At 43.6% G+C, this 20,936-nt stretch overlaps 1 protein-coding gene across 1 annotated transcript in view; it reads right to left on the reverse strand.

Moving 5' to 3' along the window:
- Nucleotides 1-810: 810 nt before the first annotated feature.
- The window catches only part of LOC117225703 (uncharacterized), a 378,875-nt gene continuing 358,749 nt past the window's right edge, over nucleotides 811-20,936 (reverse strand). Inside the window, exons 6-8 of the mRNA XM_033479417.2 lie at nucleotides 13,930-14,111; nucleotides 5,884-6,124; nucleotides 811-4,237 (exon numbers count right to left, since the gene is read on the reverse strand). Of these exons, the coding sequence (XP_033335308.2) occupies nucleotides 3,990-4,237; nucleotides 5,884-6,124; nucleotides 13,930-14,111 (671 nt within the window). The 3' untranslated portion in view covers nucleotides 811-3,989. The remainder of the gene's footprint in view (nucleotides 4,238-5,883; nucleotides 6,125-13,929; nucleotides 14,112-20,936) is intronic.

A 20,936-nucleotide genomic window follows, 5' to 3' on the forward strand; every position in this document is an offset into this window, starting at 1 on the left:
GGTAATTGTTACATGCTGGAATGTCCGGAAACTTATTGGAAGATTGTCAAAACTGCGATTTTAAGCAACTTTGTCCTCTTGTAAAATTTTGATACTCCTTTGGATTTCGAGCTATTGGAGAAAATGGTAGAGTTAGGTCCGAGTTAGGTACGAGTTAGGTCTGGGTTAAGCCTGAGTCTCCAATATTTGCTTCAGAAAGATCGCTCGTTCAGAAGCAACTTAATCCTGATTTATGCCCACAACGTTCGCAATTTTATAATTTTTGAATCCAGGTTAGGTCTGAGTTAGGTCAGGATTAAGTCTCCAATATTTCTCTCAAAAAGATCGCTCATCCAGACCCAACTTAATCCTGATTTATGCTCACAATGTTTGCAATTTTATAATTTTCAAATCATCGCTAGGTCTAAGGTTAGGTCAAGAGTTAGGTCCGAGTTAGGTCTGGATTAAGTCTCCTATATTTGTCTCAATAAGATCGTTCGATCAAACCCAACTCAATCCTGATTTATGCTCACAACGTTCTCAATTTTATAATTATCGAATCCAGATTAGGTCTGAGTTAGAACAGAGTTAGGCCCAAGTTAGGTCTGGATTAAGTCTTCAATATCTGTCTGAATAAGATCGCTCGTCCAGACCCAACTCAATCCTGATTTATGCTCACAACATTCTTAATTTTATAATTTTCGAATTCAGATTACGTCTGAGTTAGGTCAGAGTTAGGTCCTAGTTAGGTCTGAATTAAGAACGACGTTAATGGAAATCGCCCGCAATCGAACGACGACAGGTTGCCGCGAGAATTAAAATCAGAACGGCTGAAGATTTACGACAACGTTTACTGACAAAGAAAAACTTCTTACAATAGTTGAGTTTACATTTAGAGTAATTCTTGCATTTTTTTGTGGAGGAGGGACGTGTGTGTATGTATGTGTGTATGTATACGTGTAAATAGGCTCGGTTCGCAAGCTTACGCAGAAAATAACGTCGTGACAGCGTCGAATGTATTCGACGGCGGGCCGCTTCTCTTCGACAATGCGGAAGCGAGGTCGGGTTCTCGAATAGACGTATCGACACCTCTATAATATACATATATATACTATATACTATATATATATAAAGTACAAACTTAATGCGATAAACACCGACGAAAAAAAAAATATGGTGGGGCTTGAATCGGCTCCGAGGAGCTCTCGCGACGTTAATATAAAAGTACGCAGATATCACAATCCAGAAGATAATAAATTCGCAACGCGATCGCTGTGCTGAATGTAAAATATAAGCCAATCGCCGCCCCAGACGCATCGAGAGAGACTAGAATGATTAAGAATATATAATCGACGATCGAGAACTTACAAACTTATACAATGCGTAAGAAACGATTACATAATAATACAGATATTATTGGACGATACAGTTACGGCGATAAAACGATGAGCGCGGCGAGCACGGCAGCCGGATGATTCGGCCGGATTTCGCGCCGAAGGAGTGGGGATGAGTCACGCGACGCGGCGGACCTCGCCGATTTGCGGCCGCGCGGCGGAGTAGGGATGGCTCGCGCGACGCGGCGGAGTGGGGACGGGTCACGCGACGCGGCGGACCTCGCCGATTCGCTGCCGCGCGGCGGAGTGGGAGCGCAGCGCGTCACGTGACCCACCCCCACTCCCGCGAGACGAAATCTGACTCACTCGCCCGGCCTCCACGGCGACGATCGTACTCCTGATCTTGTTCTTTTTTTTCATTGCTTTTCGATGGGCACGATACGCCGTTCAAATGAAAAAATATGTACAGTGATGAGTTTTAGACTGCGGATCTTTACGCGTTTGTTCGAACGCCGTCGAAACAATTTTCGAATGGTTTCATCTCGTCTCGCGTTGAACGGCATCGCCGCGAAACAACAGAGATTTTTACTCGCATAAAGGTCCGCGGTCTGGCGAAGAAGAATCGTCGCGGTTTAAGATACAGTATGGACGGCAAATGACGCGATGATACCGATTGATCGCTGCTCGCCGCGTGACCAGTGTTGCCAGATTGAATGTATTTTGCGAATCCGAAGGGAATAGACGCGAAAACAAATTTCTCCAATTAGAGGTGCGAATTGACGTGGGTCATTTGATCCGTGGACAAGATTGAAACTCCGCAGACCTACGGAAGGGTAGAGTTGGCAGCACTGTACGCGACGAACAATTGATTCGTGTGTATCGACGTTTCTCGCCGAGAGCACGCAATTTTCATTGGAACGAAAACACTGTTGCAAAACGAATGATAAATTTTTGTTTAAACTTCGAGAACTTTTTTGCTTTTTAATTTACTTTTTTGCTAACATATTATTACTCTCTCTCGCACTTTTCTCTCGCTCTTTTCTCTCTCTCTTTTTTCTCTCACTCTTTTCTCTCTCTCTCTTTTCTCTCTCTCTTTTCTCGCTCGTTCTTCTCTCTCTGTCTTTTCTCTCTCGCTCTTTTCTCTCTCTCTCTTTCCTCTCTCACTCTTTTCTCTCTCCCTCTCTGTTCTCTCTCTTTTCTCTTTCGCTTTTTTCACTCTCTCTTTTCTCTCTTGGTTTTTCTCACTCTCTCTTTGCTCTCTCTCTCTTCTCTCTCTCTCTCTCTCTCTCTCATTATAACAAAGAGTACATCTGATTGACAAATAAAATTATTATTATTATTATTATAACGACAGAAACGCGCTCGAAATTTGGTAGATCGCGGAAAATCGGGGAATGGTTTATACACCAATGAAAGAAATACTGATGTTGCACGAGAAACGCCGACACGGACGAACCTTAGACACGACTGGCGCATTGAAAATTGGGAACGCTGGACGCACAATAATACTACGGCGACAGAATACTCGAACACGTTCTCGGCTTGCTCGAAATGAAAAAAGAGAAAAACAATGAACGATATCCGTCGTCCTTGCACTCCTCTCGGTGTCATCGTCACAATGGTCTCAAGATTCGTCGGACAGCTACTGTGTCCGCATTATAGTCTCGAATCTTTCGTCGATTCCGTGAGCACCGAAACAACCGAATCTCGAACACAATGCATCGTCACCCGCGAAGCTGCCGCTCGAAGTGTATACAAGAAATTGGCAGCGTTCGACGAACGTGCTTCCGCTGGACTGTCAGCTTACGGACGAACAACATAACTATGGACGGAGGCTGATTGCATCATCGCAGAATAGTACCTAAACGACAGTCTAATTAGACTGTCATTATTTTTATCTTGTCATGTAATACAGAATTTGGCAAATGAACTTTTTTTGAAATGATAGTTACATGCGGATATTAATGTAAATTCAATATATAACAATATTAATATATATTAATATGTGTATAATATACAATATATATATATATATTAATATATGTACAATATATACAATATATATTAATATATATATAATATATAATATATATTAATATATATATTTGAAAAATGCCACACACATACACGCATTTCCATACGTAGTTACAAATAGCTGATGAGAGTCACAAATAACTTCAGTTTTCTTACAGAACATTTATTTTGTTTTCTTCTACTTATTTCTTTTTTTTCTTGTTTTCTTATTTTATTCATTTTGAACCATCATCTGTTAAAATGCAAGCAAACCACTCGTCCGTCCCGATGAATCTGCCAAACTCTGTGTTACATGAAAAGACACGAATATTTTTGCAGTCCACATTGAATTCTCCCTAATTGACCATAACATGTCAATTCCCAAAATTGTCCATTTCTCTGCACAATCCGTTCATAAATCAGGGAGAAGCACATACTGTATTTACTATTTCGAAATTTTCTTCCGCAGCTCTGCTCGAACACAACGCGTTCGCAACGGTCTCGGATAGTCGATCTCTGAGAGGGCGAAACATCGTCCAACAGCTTCGCTCGGCTGGGCCTCGTTTCCGCTCAAGCGGACAGTTCGACGACCGACTATCCGGGCGACCACCGAGCCGACCTTTTCCACCGATCCACGGACCACGTCCGGCGATCCGGTCGTCATCAGTCGGTGCACTCGGACGCGAAGCTCTCGAGATCGACGTAATGCCCGTTCAGATTGTCCTCGAGCAGCTGCGCCAGGTCCCTCCTCAGCGTCTGGAATTCCGGCCTGCGTTCTGGATCGGCGTGCCAGCATCGGGATATCACCCTGAACAACTCGCTGCGGCAGTGCGAGGGCCTCTCCAGCCGATAACCGTTCTGCACGTTACGCATCACTTCTCGGGCCGTCATGTCTGGATACGGTGTCGAACCTGCGGACGCAGACAATTTTTATTTGCAAACAAGGTTTGTGTGATAAGGACGACGCTGTTTGCGATGGCTAAGATTAGACTGTTTTTTTTATTTCGTTGTATTAGACAGTTAGCCTGTATGCGAGAATCAAGCGACGACGAGAATACTCGTCGAACACAAAGTGAGTGTTGATGTTAAAATATTGGATCGAGAAGACAGTTTCATTTTATAAACATAGCTAACTGGTTAGATAGACGGTTTTTTTTTATTTTGTCGATATTTTTTCCGCGCGACGAGTGTACTCGCCGTGACACGAAATACTGGCGCTTCTTCATGACGAGTATACTCGTCGAATATAGAGTCGAATATAGTAGTATTATATACTATATAGTATATAATATAATATAATAGTCGAATATAATCAATGGTTGGTACTTTTCACGCTCGACGAGTATACTCGTCGTGAGACAAAATACTGGTGCTTCTTCATGACGTGTATACTCGTCGTGACCCAAAATACTGACATTTCTTTATGACGAGTATACTCGCCGTGACACAAAATACTGCAACTTCTCTATGACGAGTACACTCATCATGACACAAAATATTGCCACTTTCCTATGACGAGTATACTCGTCATGCTATAAAATATCACCATTTTTTCATGACGAATATACTCGTCACGCCACAAAATACCTCTTCTTCACGACGAGTATGCTCGTCACGCCACAAAATACTAACATTTTTCCATGACGAGTATACTCGTCATGCCACAAAATACCACTTCTTGACGACGAGTATACTCGTCGAACATAGCTAATTGGTTAAATAGTCAATCGACTTTTTTCGCACGACGAGCATACTCGTCATGGCACAAAATACTGCCACTTTTCTATGACGAATATACTCGTCATTCACAGCTGACTGGTTAAATAGCCAATGGTAACTACTTTTTACGCACGACGAATATACTCGTCATGACACAAAATATTGTCATTTCTCTATGACGACTATACTCGTCATGACGCAAACTATTACCATTTCTCTATGACGACTATACTCGTCATGACGCAAAATACAGTCGATTCCCCATGACGAGTATACTCGTCAAACACAATTGACTAGTCAAATAGTCAATGCCCACTACTTTTTACGCACGACGAGTATACTCGTCATGACACAAAATACTGCTTCTTCTTCGTGACGAGTGGATAAATAACCTTGGCATAACCATGACGAGTATATTCGTCAAACACAGTTAACTGGAGAAGTAGCCAGTGGTCATTACTTTTAACGCACGACGAGTATACTCGTCGTGGCACAAAGTATTACCACTTCTCTATGACGACTATACTCGTCATGACGCAAAATACAGTCGATTCCCCATGACGAGTATACTCGTCAAATACAATTAAGTAGTCAAATAGTCAATGCCCACTACTTTTTACGCGCGACGAGTATACTCGTCATGACACAAAATCCAGCCGCTTCTCCATAACGAGTGTACAAATAACCTTGACATAACCTAGAAATAACCTCGACATAACCACGTCGAGTATATTCGTCAAGCACAATCTAACCGATTAAATATAGTAACTACTTTTTCCGCCGAAAAACATAAACCTAAACATTTCAGCTGTATCCTAAAAGTCCTTATCAGGCTCACCCAGAGTGACGATCTCCCACATCAGTATCCCGAAGCTCCATACGTCGGTCTTGGTCGTGAAGAGCGAGTAGATCAACGACTCCGGTGCCATCCACCTGATCGGCAGGGCGTTCCTGCCGTGCCTCGTCTCGATCACCTCCCCGTTCTCGTTCGCGAATCTGGACATGCCGAAGTCGGCGATCTTGCAGAGCTTGTTGTGGTCGACCAGGACGTTCCTCGCGGCGAGATCCCGGTGGATGATCTGCGAAATCGAGAGGCACATTCGATCGGGATTTTTCGGTTCGGGCCGTTGACGTTCCGCGGGGCGGCCACGCGACCGCAGGTGGACGTCCTGTTACGCAACCGCACCGGTGTCGCGTGACAGGACGCGCGAAATCGAATCCTCGGGTGGCACACGGGGTGGGGGAGGGGAGGTGGCAGGTCGCCGCGCCGAGTAACTCGACCTTCGCCGCGAGACGCGGCGTCATCGCCGCCGGCGAATTTACGAGACGAGGTTTACGAGCCGCGGATTCCGCGCACCGTAAACGCGGTGGCCCGCGCGTCTTTATTACGGATGTTTATTTGTCGCGACGGCTGATTTACATCGACGGACCGTTTCGCTCGCCGCGGAAGCTGCGGGACGTAAACTTCGTTCGGTGATTAGGCGCCAAGAGAAATTAGGGCTTCGGGGCGGATGTGATATAATTGGACGCTGCTTAGCCGTTCGGAGATTGGTTCGTCTGTTTCTCCGTCAGCTGATCGCATTTTCGCGGCTCGGCTGGCGCGCGGCAGCCGCGCTCGACTCTCATTGGTCGCTGTTTTTCGTCGATAATTCGTAAACGAAGCCGCGGATTGAAACTTCGATGAGGAAAAAGTTGCTTCGAATGACCTCGGGAATCCATCAGAAATCGCTCAATTCCCGGAAGTATCACAGTTTTGGAGCACCGTGTATGGTAAGTGTGGGTATTACTGCGGTCGGCCCAAATACTGCTGCATTTTGTAAGAGTAATAAAATCTAACATTTCATGGTGTGTAATCTTCTGGAAATGAATGTCATAATTTTTGTATGTTTAATATTAATAATTTATAACTTGCAAGTAACAGGAATCGCAGTTTTATTGATTTTTATATTTCAATCCGGAAATGGGGGTTTCCTGAAGTCATTTGCAGCAACTTTTTCCTTTGCGAAAATGTTCCACGAGGCTTCGTTTACGAGATATTAACGAAAAACCGTGACCAATGAGAGACGAGGATCAGCTAGCGCCAGCCGCGTTCGTCTCTCATTGGTCGGTGTTTCTCGCTAATAACTCGTAAACGAAGCCTCGTAGAACATTTTCGCGAAGGAAAAAGTTGCTTCAGATGACCTCAGGAACCCCTTTATTCCTGATTTTGAGTAACTTTCGGGACACCATGTATTACTCGTGTTTACCAACTATAAAACATTGGGACAAAGGACTTTTTGCTTTCACTAAATCGATAAGAATTCGAAATAAATAAAATAGAAAAACAAAGAAAGATTAAATAAAAGAAAAACAGAATAAACGTCAGATAAACAAATGAAAGTTATTTACGACTCGATCTGATATGCGAAACATTTTCGGGACACCCTGTATACAGCGCAGTTCTCGACGAGCCTTAAAATTGTGCGTCACTTTTTCGTACATTTTCTTATTTATGCTCACTGTTCGTTGCTTTTCATGTCGGCAACGATTTCTCAATAATTTCCATCGGATTCCAGGCGGCCGAACGTAAGAAAATCATTCATCATACTTTCCAGCGGTGCTTGTTAATAGATGGGAACCTGTTCCGGCTCGAAACGGTGCTGCGGCACCGGGCGTCGAAAAAAAAAATGTTAATTCGCGGCGCGCAAGCCGATCGGAAAATCGTCGGGAGACCGAACTCGACCGCGGCCGATGCTAATGAACCGCGCCGCGGCTCACTGTCAAGGCGAGCCGGCCGTGCATAAGTCTTCGCCGTTTCTTTAATGACTTCATCTTCGAGATTTATTGCAGCGAGATACGAGCTTCTCGCGGCCGTATAACGAAAAACCCGCGCGCCTCGCCGTTTCTCGTTTTTCAGCTCTCTCTCTCTCTCTCTCTCTCTCGCTCTCTTTCGATCGTCCACGCCTGCCCGCCGAGAAAAATAAGCTTTACACCTTCGATCCTGGTTTTATCGCCTCGCGACTCGCTCGCTAATCGCGGACAGCCGAGAAACGTAATCCCCGGAGGAAAAATCGCTCGAACGTCGACGGAATTCCCAGGTTCGAGCGATCGACTAGAATAAGCATACGTATTGCCACGGTTTCCCAATGAAATAATAATATAAAATATCATAAATAATAATATTATAACAATAACATTATAACATAAATGATAGTATTGTAACAATAATATTATAACATAAATAATAATATTATAATAATCATATTATAACAATAATATTATAATATTATTATATATTATTTATATTTTATATTTTGCATTTTATATATTTTGTATACTATATATTATTAATATTATATTTCATATTTTGTATTTTTTATATTTTATATACTATATATTATTTATATTATATTTTATATTTTCCATTTTCTATATTTTATATTTTATATATTATATATTATTTATATTATATTTCGTATTTTATATTTTATGTATTATGTATTATTTATATTACATTTTCTACTTTCTGCTTTTTATATTTTATATATTATATATATTATTTACATTATATTTTATATTTCATATATTATATATTATGTATTATTTATATTGTATCTTCATTTTATAATTTTTCTTCTCCCACAAATGCGTAAAATCCGCGGTCTAATAATAAGAAATACGAGGATGGAAATCGATTCGTTAATGATGCATGCGCGATTTATTTCATCGACTAATTTTTCTGACAACAAAAAGAATTCTTTTCTCATAAAAAAAGATGTTCCGACTGAAAATTGCACACTCGATTCTCTCCAGCATCGTGTACCGGAAATTGAATAATTGAAAGAACGATTTAAATGCACCGAGTCAAAATCGACCCGGCCACCGCCTTGCAAGGCTTATGCGGAAAGGTGTGAACAACAACTGTACCGAGTAACGACATGGATGACGAAGCGAAACAAGCGAAACCACCATATTCCTGATTGGATCTTGTGTACCGGCCTCCAATTTCAATTAACCGTAACAATGTGTATCGATGGGCATTTCTACGAAGCTGTATGTATAATCGTTGATTGAAATCGACGTCCGGACACGGCCCGGCCTTAAGTCGTCCGCGGAGCAGGATCCACCGATTCCAATCGTGGCTTCGTTTGCCGGCTGCTTGACGCCCGGAGCCACTCGGCAACATGCATCTACCAGGCGAATCATAACCGGTCGTCGATGATCCCTAACTATTTACCATTTTGTAATCGGCTTCGTACTCGCTACCGCTGACCCAGCATCGTCGCAGCTTGATGCGAGCGGAATGGCAAGCAGGGACGTGTCGCGGTCCAGCGCATCGGAATTTTCATGGACCGTTGGCTGATCGGGTTAGATAGTTTATATTCTGTAAGGATTGGACTGGCCGAGGCTAATACCGGCGAATAGTAAGATGAATTAAGGGAATAGGATGAGCTAGATGTTCAGATATTTTTTATTTCAGAGGAGATTTAACCTCGACGTTATGTAGATAAGAATTAATTAAGATGCGATCAAGTAATCACGCAGTAACCAAGAAGTACTCAAGTAGTAACGACGAAGTAATCAAACACTACCTAATAATTAATAAAGAATCAACCAAGAACCAACCAACAACCAACCAAGAACTAATCAAGAGGTAACTAAGAAGTAAGCAAGAATTAACAACAAGAGATAATCAATCAATTAAACAAGAGATAATCAAGAACCAACCGAGACCCAACCAAGAACCAACCAAGAACCAACCAACCAATCAAGAAGTAACGAAGGAGTACTCAAAAAGTAATCAAGAACTAACCAACAACCAATAAAGAATCTATCAAAAATCAAGCAAGAACCAACCGAGAAGTAATCAAGAACTAACGAAAAAATAATCAAGGGTTAACAAAAAAACTAATCAAGAATCAACCAAGAACCAACCTAGAAGTAACCAAGAACTAATCAAGAAGTAACCAAGAACTAACCAACAACCAATAAAGAATCTACCAAAAATCAAGCAAGAACCAACCAAGGAGTAATCAAAAACAAACGAAAAAGTAATCAAGGACTAACCAAGAACTAATCAAGAATTAATTAAGAACTAGCAAAGAAGTTATCAAGAATCAAACAAGAATTAATCAAGAACAAATCAAGAAGTAACTAAGAAGTAACGAAGAAGTAATTAAAAAATAATCAAGAACAAATCAAGAAGTAACTAAGAAGTAACGAAGACGTAATTAAGAAATAATCAAGAACTAACGAAGAAATAATCAAGAACTAATCAAGAAACAACCAGGAACTTATCACCAAAAACCTACCAATAGGTAATCAAGAACTAACAAAAGAGTAATCAAGGACTAACCAAGCAGTAATCAAGGACTAACCAAGCAGTAATCAAGAATTAATCAAGAACTAACTAAGAATTAATCGAGAAACAACCAAGAACTAATCAAGAAACAACCAAGAACTAATTAAGGACCAACCAAAAACCAACCAATAAGTAATCAAGAACTAACAAAAGATTAATCAAGGACTAACTAAGAACTAATCAAGAATTTATCAAGAACTAATCAAGATACAACCAAGAACAAATCAATAACCAACCATGAATGAATCAAGGACCAATCAAAAACCAATCAAAATAATCAAGGACTAACCAAGAACTAATCAAGAATTTATCAAGAACTAATCAAGGTCTAACCAAGAACTAATCGAGGAACAACCAAGAACTAATCAAGTAGCAACCAAGGATCTATCAAGAACTAATCAAGATCCAACCCAGAATGAATCAAGGACCAAGCAAAAAGCAAACAAGAAGTAATCAAGAACTAATGAAGAAATAATCAAAAACTAACGAAGAAATAATCAATAACTAACAAAGAAGTAATCAAGAACTAACAAAGAAGTGATCAAGAACTAACAAAAATGTAATCAAGAATCACCCAGCAACTAATCAAGAATCAACCGGTCTAACCAAGAACTAACCAAGAACTAATCAAGAATTAATCAAGAATCAACCAAGAACCAATCAAGAACCAACCAAGTACTAATCAATTGTACAATCAGAAACAATAAAAACATTCCTTTAGTTTCGAATAATCGTTAATAAAAAAAGGCAGAGCATGATATTATTATCAAGAGAAATCTCAGTAACAAACAATGAATACAAATGATCTCTTCGTAATCAAGAAACCCTCGACCACGTCCCTTGGACTGCGACAATGAATTTCGCGGAAGCATCGAACGTCTCGCAGTTATAAAAAAAAAAACTGTCGTCGACGCACCGACGAGCACGGCCGGCAATTTTGCAAACGACGCGCAATCATTGTTCTGCCTGCGTACTACAATTAGGTATCTCGCGGTGATTCTTTGAAACGATCGCGCCGTGTGCCTGTAATGTGACATTTCAAGAAAGTAATTACCGTCGTGTTTATTCGGTGTTCGCGTCATTGTCCAGGATTCCTATTACGCCGAGCATTATCTCCGCGAATACTGCGTCGATTATTACCCCCGCGATGGAAATAAGAGTCGCGCGGCTGTCTCAATAACCTCCAATGTCTTCGTTCGCGTCGACGCACAGAATTTTACGCGCCTCGTTTCAGTGCCTGACAATTATAGCGACTCGGGGAGTCCTTAATTCCTCGCGAACGTGGAAAGGAAAGAGTCTGAAATAGGAGAGTCTAATCGGCCGGCGGTGGCCCCGCGCGATTGAAACGTCCACAATGAGCTGAATTCCATTCGAGCGAGTCGCAAGAACTGCACGACGGCGGAGGGGGCAGAGGGGATATCTAGTTAGAAGCGAATTTATGAAGTTGAATGTCACCCGACGTCAGCCGTTAAGTGGCGGCGACAGCGCTGAAAGAAACTCCATTAAGCGCCGCGAGATCAAGCAGAAAAATGTTTGTCCTGTATTTTTAACGAGCCGCGACGAGACGCGAGGTTACGACGGTGCCGGGAATCCGCGCGCATTGTGGCACACCGGGCGCCAGCTCCACGCTGCGAAATCGAAATCATTAATCGGCGATCGTTAAAATTCCGCTACATTGTTCCCGGCATCTGCGATCAACGTCGACGTTAATCGAGAATTCTAATCATATCGTTGAAACTCGAACCGTGAGAATGCGACGGGGGTCAACAACGATACCTCGAAAAATTTGCCTACAAATATGCCTCAGAATGTTCTGGCGATCCCGAAAGTTCGTGTTGCTCTCGGACTATTCGCAGCCACCTTATGAATAATCAAACGTTAACGAGTGGACGGCGCTGATCGTAAATACGAACATAAATTTTCGCACGAAATGACATCGCAGTGACTCCGGAGCATCGTAGTCGCGAGGATCGGCTCGATTTCTAGTCGGACGAGTGGGAGTGGGTCACGTGACGCGCCCCACTCCGCTGCGCGGGTCCCGCGGAGCGTCGCGTGAGTCACTCCCACTCTATTGCGAGGGAATCGCGGAGCGTCGCGTGAGCTACTCCCACTCCGCTGCGCTGGAGCCGTGGAGCGTCGCGTGAGCCGCTCCCACTCCGCAGCGCTGGAGCCGCGGAGCGTCATGTGACTCATTCCTACTCCGCTGCAAGGGAGTCGCGGAGCGTCGCGCAACGCACTCCCACTTCGCTGCAAGGGAGCCGTGACGCGTCATGTGATCCACTCGCACCACTTCCACTGGAAATCTAGCTTAATTTTCTGGCAACCACGTTTTGAGATAGAATTGCGTTTCGAATCGAGAAACCTGGACAGAACGGTGCCGCGAGTTTCGAAAGCGATCGATTCCATTAGTTAATAATAAACATTCTCTTCGCGACTAATAAATTCGTCGCGTCGACACTGTTCGGTTCGAGTTAGGCGGTCGTAAAGCTTGCCTTGAAAGGGGCTGTTCCAAAAAGGCGGCCCCGCAGTGCGCGGGTCGTTAATTTCCAGCAAACATGGACAAAGGCCGGAACTTAATTGATACAAACGTCTTTGCGGGCTACCGCTAATGCCGTTTTATTGCCTTTTACGCGAACGCGGGTCTGGGTGGTCGCTGCAACTGTTCCCGAGTCGGTCGCGAGCCACATTTTCGCCCGCTGACACCAATTCCCGTCGCCGCGGAATAACGCCGCGTTCCGGGCATGGCTTTTATGACAGGTCGGATAATATTTGAGAGACAAACACCGCCGGCGAACTGTTCGTCGAACCGCGGCCTTCTTTCAGCCACGACCTTCGGTCTGTCACATGGCCGTCCAGGTTGACGGATCCGCAAAAATTACACGCTCGTGTACGCGCGATGGATTTTTCTTCGTAGATGCTTGCATAAATTTAGAAAAAAAATGTGACGCGTCGCGTTTGTCAAAGCGCATTTCCGGGAATTTTTTCCGATTTTTCAGTTAACTATTCTAGCCGTAAAAAAATAAAAAATTTCGTAAAGACTCAAGAAAATGCAGATTTCTTATACTAGTAGAAATCATACTAACGCCATATTTTTATAGTAATAACATACCGTCGCGATAGTGGCTTCAGAATTTTTTCAGACTTTTCAATTCGCTGCGTCTTGGTTAAAAAAAAATGTAAACCAATTTTCCGACGTTGGTCGCGTGAAAACTGAGATTGTACCGAAAATGTTTTTTCTATATTTTTCATATAAATATTCCACGATATTAAACAATGCCTGTACAAAACACAAGAACGTAAACAGCGAATTCAGTGACAAGTCCCTGCGAACATCAGAAATAACAGGAATTTAACGAAGCATCGCAAAAACCCGAAGACACGAACGAAAGCGTGAAGAGGGCGAGGCCCGGCGGAATCTAATAAGCCGCGATTAGACCCGACCCGCTATTAAGCCTAATTCGATTTCCGGTCGGGCGAGGGTCGAATATGCTGGGCCCAATCGGAGCGGGCCCCGGCAAAACGAAACGGTAGAAGCGTGCTCACCTTTTTCGACGCGAGATACTCCATGCCTCTGGCCACGCAGTACCCGAAAACGGTTAGGTCCCTGGACGTCAGCGCGGCGGAGTCCTCGCTGAAGTTGTAGAAGTCCTGTCTGGTGCGGTGGTCGCGCAGATAGGCCAGCAGTTTCCCGTACATCACGTATTCGAGTATAAGGTAATGGGGCTCTGCGAACAAACCGGGTGTCAAACAATTACTAATCGCAGTGAGGCTGGCGAAACTTGGCTCTGTGGTGGGTGCGCACAGTTTATGATTTTTCAATTTTGTTGCCCGAGGGAAATTTAAAAGAGTCATACAAACAGACGAGGTTAAAAGTCTGTGGAAGTGGCAACGCTGTAAGTCATAGATTGCGTCGCGTCATAGATGGCGTCGCGTCATAGATGGCGTCGCACATAGTGTCATGGATGACGTCACGTATAACGTTGTAGATGGCGTCGTGAGTCGCCTCATAGATGGCGCCCGCGTCGAGTCATAAATGACGTCGGACATAGCGTCATAGATGGCGTCGCGCGTAGTATCATAGACAGGGTCGTGCATAGCGTCATGGATGACGTCATGTCATAGATGGCGCCGCGCAAAGCTTCATGGATGACGTCATGTCATAGATGGCGCCGCGCATAGCTTCATGGATGACGTCATGTCATAGATGGCGCAGCGCATAACGTCATAGATGACGTGGCGCGTCGCCTCATAGATGGCGTCTCTCGTTCCCTCATAGATGATGTCGCGCACCGCGTCACAGATGGCGTTGCGCCGCGTGTACCAAGCAACCCGAGCTGTCATTGCGACAGTATCCAGAACATTCCCCACCCAAAAACCATTTCCCAGCGGAGCCTGACAGCACCGCACGACATTAACGGCCCTAAATTGTCGCGGTTGGACACAAACCGCGGGACAAGTGGTGTGGCTCGCATGCGAGACGGATTAGAGGACCTCATGCCGCGAAAACGAGGGAGCCTGTACTGCCAGGAGGGCCCCCGGAGTAATTTAACCGGAGCACTTTCGGGCCCCCGTGGGCAGTATCCGGTTGATTGTAACTTATGGGCCCACTTTCGGGCCGGCTCCACGAGCTCGTAACTTTCATATTAGGCCAGCATTACCGGCCGCTAATAACTTCGGTTTGTTAAAGCACCGCGTTTCTTTCTCTCTTCCGGTCGGTCGGTTCTTCGGCCGCCGAAAACTTCCAGCGACCGCGAGGCCCACGGTCATAATATTTACGCGTCCGGAGATCTATGGCCGTTGCGGCTCGAACGATTATTAATGTTAATACCGTGGCAGCCGAATGGCAAGCCAGGCGATAAATCCGTTCCGGGACAAGCGAACGAGTTACGGTAAAGGGCACAGTGCCGGATATGGTGGTCGAACGTGCGGCTCGACCGAAACGACTTTTGCTCGGAACGTTCGAAATGGGACACAGGGTGCTTCTCTGGCAATTTTCGACGTGCTTAACCCGAGGGCGATAGTTACAGGGGGAAATCGGAGTCACAGATTATGCGCTGTTTCTTCCGTTCTAACCGGCAGAAAATTATGAAAAAATTTGTGAATCTGCTATGTGGCGGGACACTACGCTCTGAATTTTTTCAGAATTTTTGGCGGCAAATTCAATTTTTTTAAAATGCAGATCTCGTCGCGCAGCGATCGAAGCACCGCATTCACATTTTTATCATAGCAGCACCTCGTTATAAAAAATTGAAAAAATGATGTATTAATTATTATGTAACGAAAGAACGTCGCAAGCATTATCATTATTTTTTTTAGATTTTTTTGTTAAATATCGATCCTGAATAAAAAACGTGACAAGTCGACTTTTAATCCCACGATTTATTTTTTTTCTACTTATTTTATTGTTACAGCGATATTCAGAAAACAATTTTATTTCAGCATTATCGGGATAAATGACAAAAAATCAACCTCGCCGAACGAAATTTACAAGTATTTTTTCGCTGCCGCTGTACGAGCGCACACGGCCACCGAATGAACGACGCGCCGCCGCGACCAAGCAGCTCGTTGAAATTTGTCATCGACAACCAGTGGCCCCCTGTATAATGATCGCCACGCGAGATAGTTTATAGCGGGAGAAAGAGACGTCGCGACAGCGCGCGAGCGCGCGCGCGCTCGCGCACCGGGTCCACGCGGTATCAAAAGATACGGCAGAAAGTCGGGCCGTTAATGTCGCCCTTAATTCATACCGGCTAGCGCGCCGTGGAATCTCGTGCCCGTGAATAAATAAATCGAGCCTCGATTAGACCGTAAAACGGCGAAAAAGAAAGGGGATCGAGGAGAGCAGCGGGGCCCGGTGTACCTGGCGGATGGGACCAGCCAGATCTCTCATCATTGCGGGAATTTATCTTTCGCTATCGCGACGGAACGAGGCGGTGGAACGGGGCGCCGAGCAATCATCTTGACGCTCCTGTACGTTTGTACGATGTTTCGAGACCTGACGTCCATTTTTTTTCTGCAATTTGAGTCGGATTTGGCGGCATTAATTTTTTTCGGGAATGGGGAAATATTTTGACAGTCGATGGACAAGTAGTCTCTACAGTGGATTATGTTTGCGAGACCTAACCTAGACCTAATCTAGACCTAACAGAGACCTAACCTAGACCTAACATGGACCTAGCATGGACTTAACGTAGACCTAATACAGACCTAACAGCTCTAGCGCAGATCTAACAGAGACCTAATACAGACCTAACGCAGACTTAACAGAGACCTAAAGAGACCTAATAGACCTAGCGCAGATCTAACATAGACTTATCATAGACCTAACGCAGACCTAACGCAGACCTAATAAAGACCTAACGCAGATCTCTATCTTGACTGGGAATCTATAAAATTGCGAGAATTATTGTAGAAGCAAAGAACAGGTTTAAGATAAATTTGGAGAAGATATCTGCATAACGGAATAAAACTTTATAAACAAATAAATGATTTACTAACCCAGTACTAACCTAGAGCTAACTAACAATCCAATTATTGACTCAAAATCTGTAAAATTGACAACACTATAAGCATATATCAAATTTCAATTAAATCTGAGTAGCCCATCAATGTACCGAGTGTACATTTTAAAGCAAACAACGAAGGCCTAAGCTAAACCTAACCCGTACCTAGCTTGGACCTAACCCACGGCACACTCCTTCGATTTTGATGAAATTAAAACATATTGTAAATCTCGACAGCCTGAACAATTTTCTTGTTTGCACAAACAGTTCCTTTGCTCAGTTTCAGAGGCAGACCGGGCCCAAATAGCTCAAACCCGGATCCAATCGAAAGGGCCCATAATGCACCGTTGATGCCCGATTCGTTCCCGATTTTATGGAACGCCGTATACACGCGTATCCTTCGACAGGGATCGGGATTCTTATTTTTTGCCGAAAGTCGTTAGGAAGGGCGCGAGAGGACGCCCTTTGACGAAAGTCCGGCGTCAATGGACGAAAACGTCGTCCGACTGGAATCCGAGGCGTTCGCCCACCAGCGCCGAAACGATAAACGCGCGGGTCCACGACACGGGGAGGGGGAGGGGGTGAGGCGGGGTACCAAGGAAGAGGAACGCAGAAATTCAGATGCCGTAAATCTCGCGCGTAGGTCCCCGCGGCCCGTGCTTTTTTCTTCTGTGGGAGCGGAACGAAGTCGAAGGTCCTTCAGGAAGACGACGGCGCGTCCCGGCACGGCAGTTAATCATCGTCCAGAATTATCGGAATCGCCCAGAAAGAATTTCGTTGCTGTTCACCATAAACCGTGGAACTTTTATTCGACGATCGATGCGATGGAGCTGATGCGGACAGCCACCGGCAGCCCGCGGACAAAAGACTCAGAGCAGCGCGGGGCCTGCTCGCTGTGGAACGTTCACCAATTGCCGGGCCTTTGGTTCCCTTGCGGGTGTTCTTTTATTTTGATTTTTAAATGAAACAAAAATTTGATGGCGTCCCGTTCCGATAACAAACCGACGGCACAGCGATTTGGTCGCGAGACTGCATATTCGGCAGTTAATTCTCGTATGGCCGACGTAGATGAGCGTCGTGACGAGCCAGGTCACTTTAGACCCGTCTCTGAATTTTTATTATACGTCTCGATCCAAGTTGCAATTATCTATTTAGCTGTGGCGTTCCTTTTTCGGAGCAAGCATCTATCTGAGTCGCGAGAATCGAGCGATGACGAGTATACTCGTCAAACATAGACTGAGTGTCACTGTTGAAATATTGGATAAAAAAAAGGGTTTTATTTTATAAACGGAGCTAACTGGTTAGATCGATTTTTTTATTTTAACAATACTTTATACGCGTAACGAGTATACTCGTCGAAAACAGCTAAATTATTTAATAGCCGATGTTTGCTACTTTTCACGTCCGACGAGTATACTCGTCGTGGCACGAAATATTGTCGCTTCTCCGTGACGAGTATACTCGTCGACACACGAAATATACTGCCATTTCTCCGTGACGAGTATACTCGTCGTGACAAAAAAATACTGCCATCTTTCCGTGACGAGTATACTCGTCGTGACAAAAAAATACTGCCATCTTTCTGTGACGAGTATACTCGTCGTGACAAAAAAATACTGCCATCTTTCCGTGACGAGTATACTCGTCGTGACAAAAAAATGTTGCCACTTCCCTATGACGAGTATACTCGTCATGTTACAAAATACTACCATTTTTCTATGACGAGTATACTCGTCAAACACTTCTAGCTAGCTATATAGCCAATGGTCACTATTTTTGACGCACGACGAGTATACTCGTCATGACACAAAATATTGTCAATTCTTCATAACGAGTATACTCGTCAAACACTGCTAACTAGCTATATAGCCAATGGTCACTACTTTTGACGTACGACGAGTATACTCGTCATGCCACAAGATATTGTCATTCCCCTTGACGAGTATACTCGTCAAACGCAGCCAACGGATTGAATCCGACGTAACATTTGTTCCGAAACGAACGACGTAATAATTCGTCGCGATAATAATTCCCGTTTAATATTCTGAGGTTTAACCGCTGTTGCTCTCATGCTTGGCTGTTATGCGCAGCTGGACGATAAAGGAACTATCACAGCGCGCGGCACCGGCGCTCTATCAATTCAAACTTATTTTTCTGATCACGTCCATCGTTTCAGGTTTCACGGCCATTACCGGACTCCTCTAACAGAAGGTTTGCACAGGATTCGCCCAGAAACTCGTAAAAACAAATCACCGAGCTTTTTCAACGTGGCACTCTCTCTCTCTCTCTCTCTTTCTCTCTCTCCCTCGTTCAGGAAACCGTTCCGCGAAGAAGGGACTAAATTTCATGTTATTGGCTAGACGAGTTCCGCGGCGCATTAGCATACAATCGCGAAAAAGGGTAGCGCACGCATAAATATCGGAGGGAAGCCGCAGCACGGCTTCGAAGCCGCGCCGCGCCGGTTCGACGTCAAATCCAGATCGGCCGGGAACCACGGCGATCCTATCGACATACCGGTATTCCCTCCCTGAAACCCCGTAGGAGCGATCATTTCGCCGACTTAATAGACGTATTGTGCCATGAGGATCGTCGCCGTGGGGACGCGTATGGAAATTTATACGATCAGAGCCACGATACCGACGAGCCTCCAACGAAAGACGTATAATGGGCCGAGTTCCCCCCTTTCAACCACGACTAAAACTTCGGGATTGTCTCGTTGCAGTTTTGATGTCTCAAGCACAGATTTGTCGCTAATGGCAAACTGTTCATCGCTGACGTAACCGCGATTATTGTTATACGTCTCGGCGTCGATGTGGGTTTCGGGATAGTCGAGGGCAAATCGCTCGATGGCTTGCTTTCGATAGATTCGAGAGAGGGTTTTGGAACGTAGTAGTAGTCTTTAGTAGACTTAAACTTTTGTAGTATTTAGTATTTCCAGTTCTTAGTAGTCTTTAGTAGTCTTTAGTAGTCTCTAGTACTCCTAGTAGTTAATAGTCTTTAGTACTCCTAGACTTTCGTTATCTTTAGTAGTCTTTAGTAGTCCTGATGTTTAGTAGCATTTAGTACTCCTAGTGTTTAGTAGTCTTAAGTACTCCTAATCTTTAGCAGACTTTAGTAGTTCTAATTTTTAGTAGTCTTTAGTACTCCGAGTCTTTAGTAGTCTTTAATAATCTTAGCTTTCAGTACCCCTAATCTTTAGTAGACTTTAGTACTCCTAGTATTTAGTAGTTTTTAGTACTCCTAGTATTTAGTAGTTATTAGTACTCTTAGTATTTTTAATAGTCATTAGTACTCCGAGTCTTCAGTAGTTTTTAATAGTCCCAATTTTTAGTAGTTTTTAGTGGTCCTAATTCTAAGTAGACGAAAGTACTCCTAGTCTTTAGTAGTGCTAATTTTTAGCTGTCTTCAGTACTCCTAATCTTTAATAGCCTCCAGTACTCCTAATATTTAGTAGCCTTTAGTACTCCTAGTATTTAGTAGTCATTAGTACTCCTAGCCTTTAATAGTCCTAATTCTTAGTAGTCTTCAGTACTCCTAATCTTTAGTAGTCCTTAGTACTCCTAGTATTTAGTAACCTTTAGTATTCCTAGTATCAAGTAGTCATTAGTACTCTTAGTATTTAGTAGTCATTAGTACTCCTAGCCTTTAATAGTCCTAATTCTTAGTAGTCTTCAGTACTCCTAATCTTTAGTAGTCCTTAGTACTCCTAGTATTTAGTAACCTTTAGTATTCCTAGTATCAAGTAGTCATTAGTACTCTTAGTATTTAGTAGTCATTAGTATTCCTAGCCTTTAGTAGTCCTAAGTGTTAGCAGTCTTCAGTACTCCTAATCTTTAATAGTCTTTAGTACTGCTAGTATTTAGTAGTCTTTAGTATTCCTAGTATTTAGTAGTCATTAGTACTCTTAGTATTTAGTAGTCATTAGTACTCCGAGTCTTCAGTAGTCTTTAGTACTTCTAATTTTCAGTAGTGTTTATTACTTCTAATTTTTAGTATTATCTAGTATTCCTGTTCTTTAGTAGTCTATATTTCTCCTAGTAACAAATA

Source organism: Megalopta genalis, chromosome 14 (genome assembly GCF_051020955.1).
Source record: "Megalopta genalis isolate 19385.01 chromosome 14, iyMegGena1_principal, whole genome shotgun sequence".
NCBI lineage: Eukaryota > Metazoa > Arthropoda > Insecta > Hymenoptera > Halictidae > Megalopta > Megalopta genalis.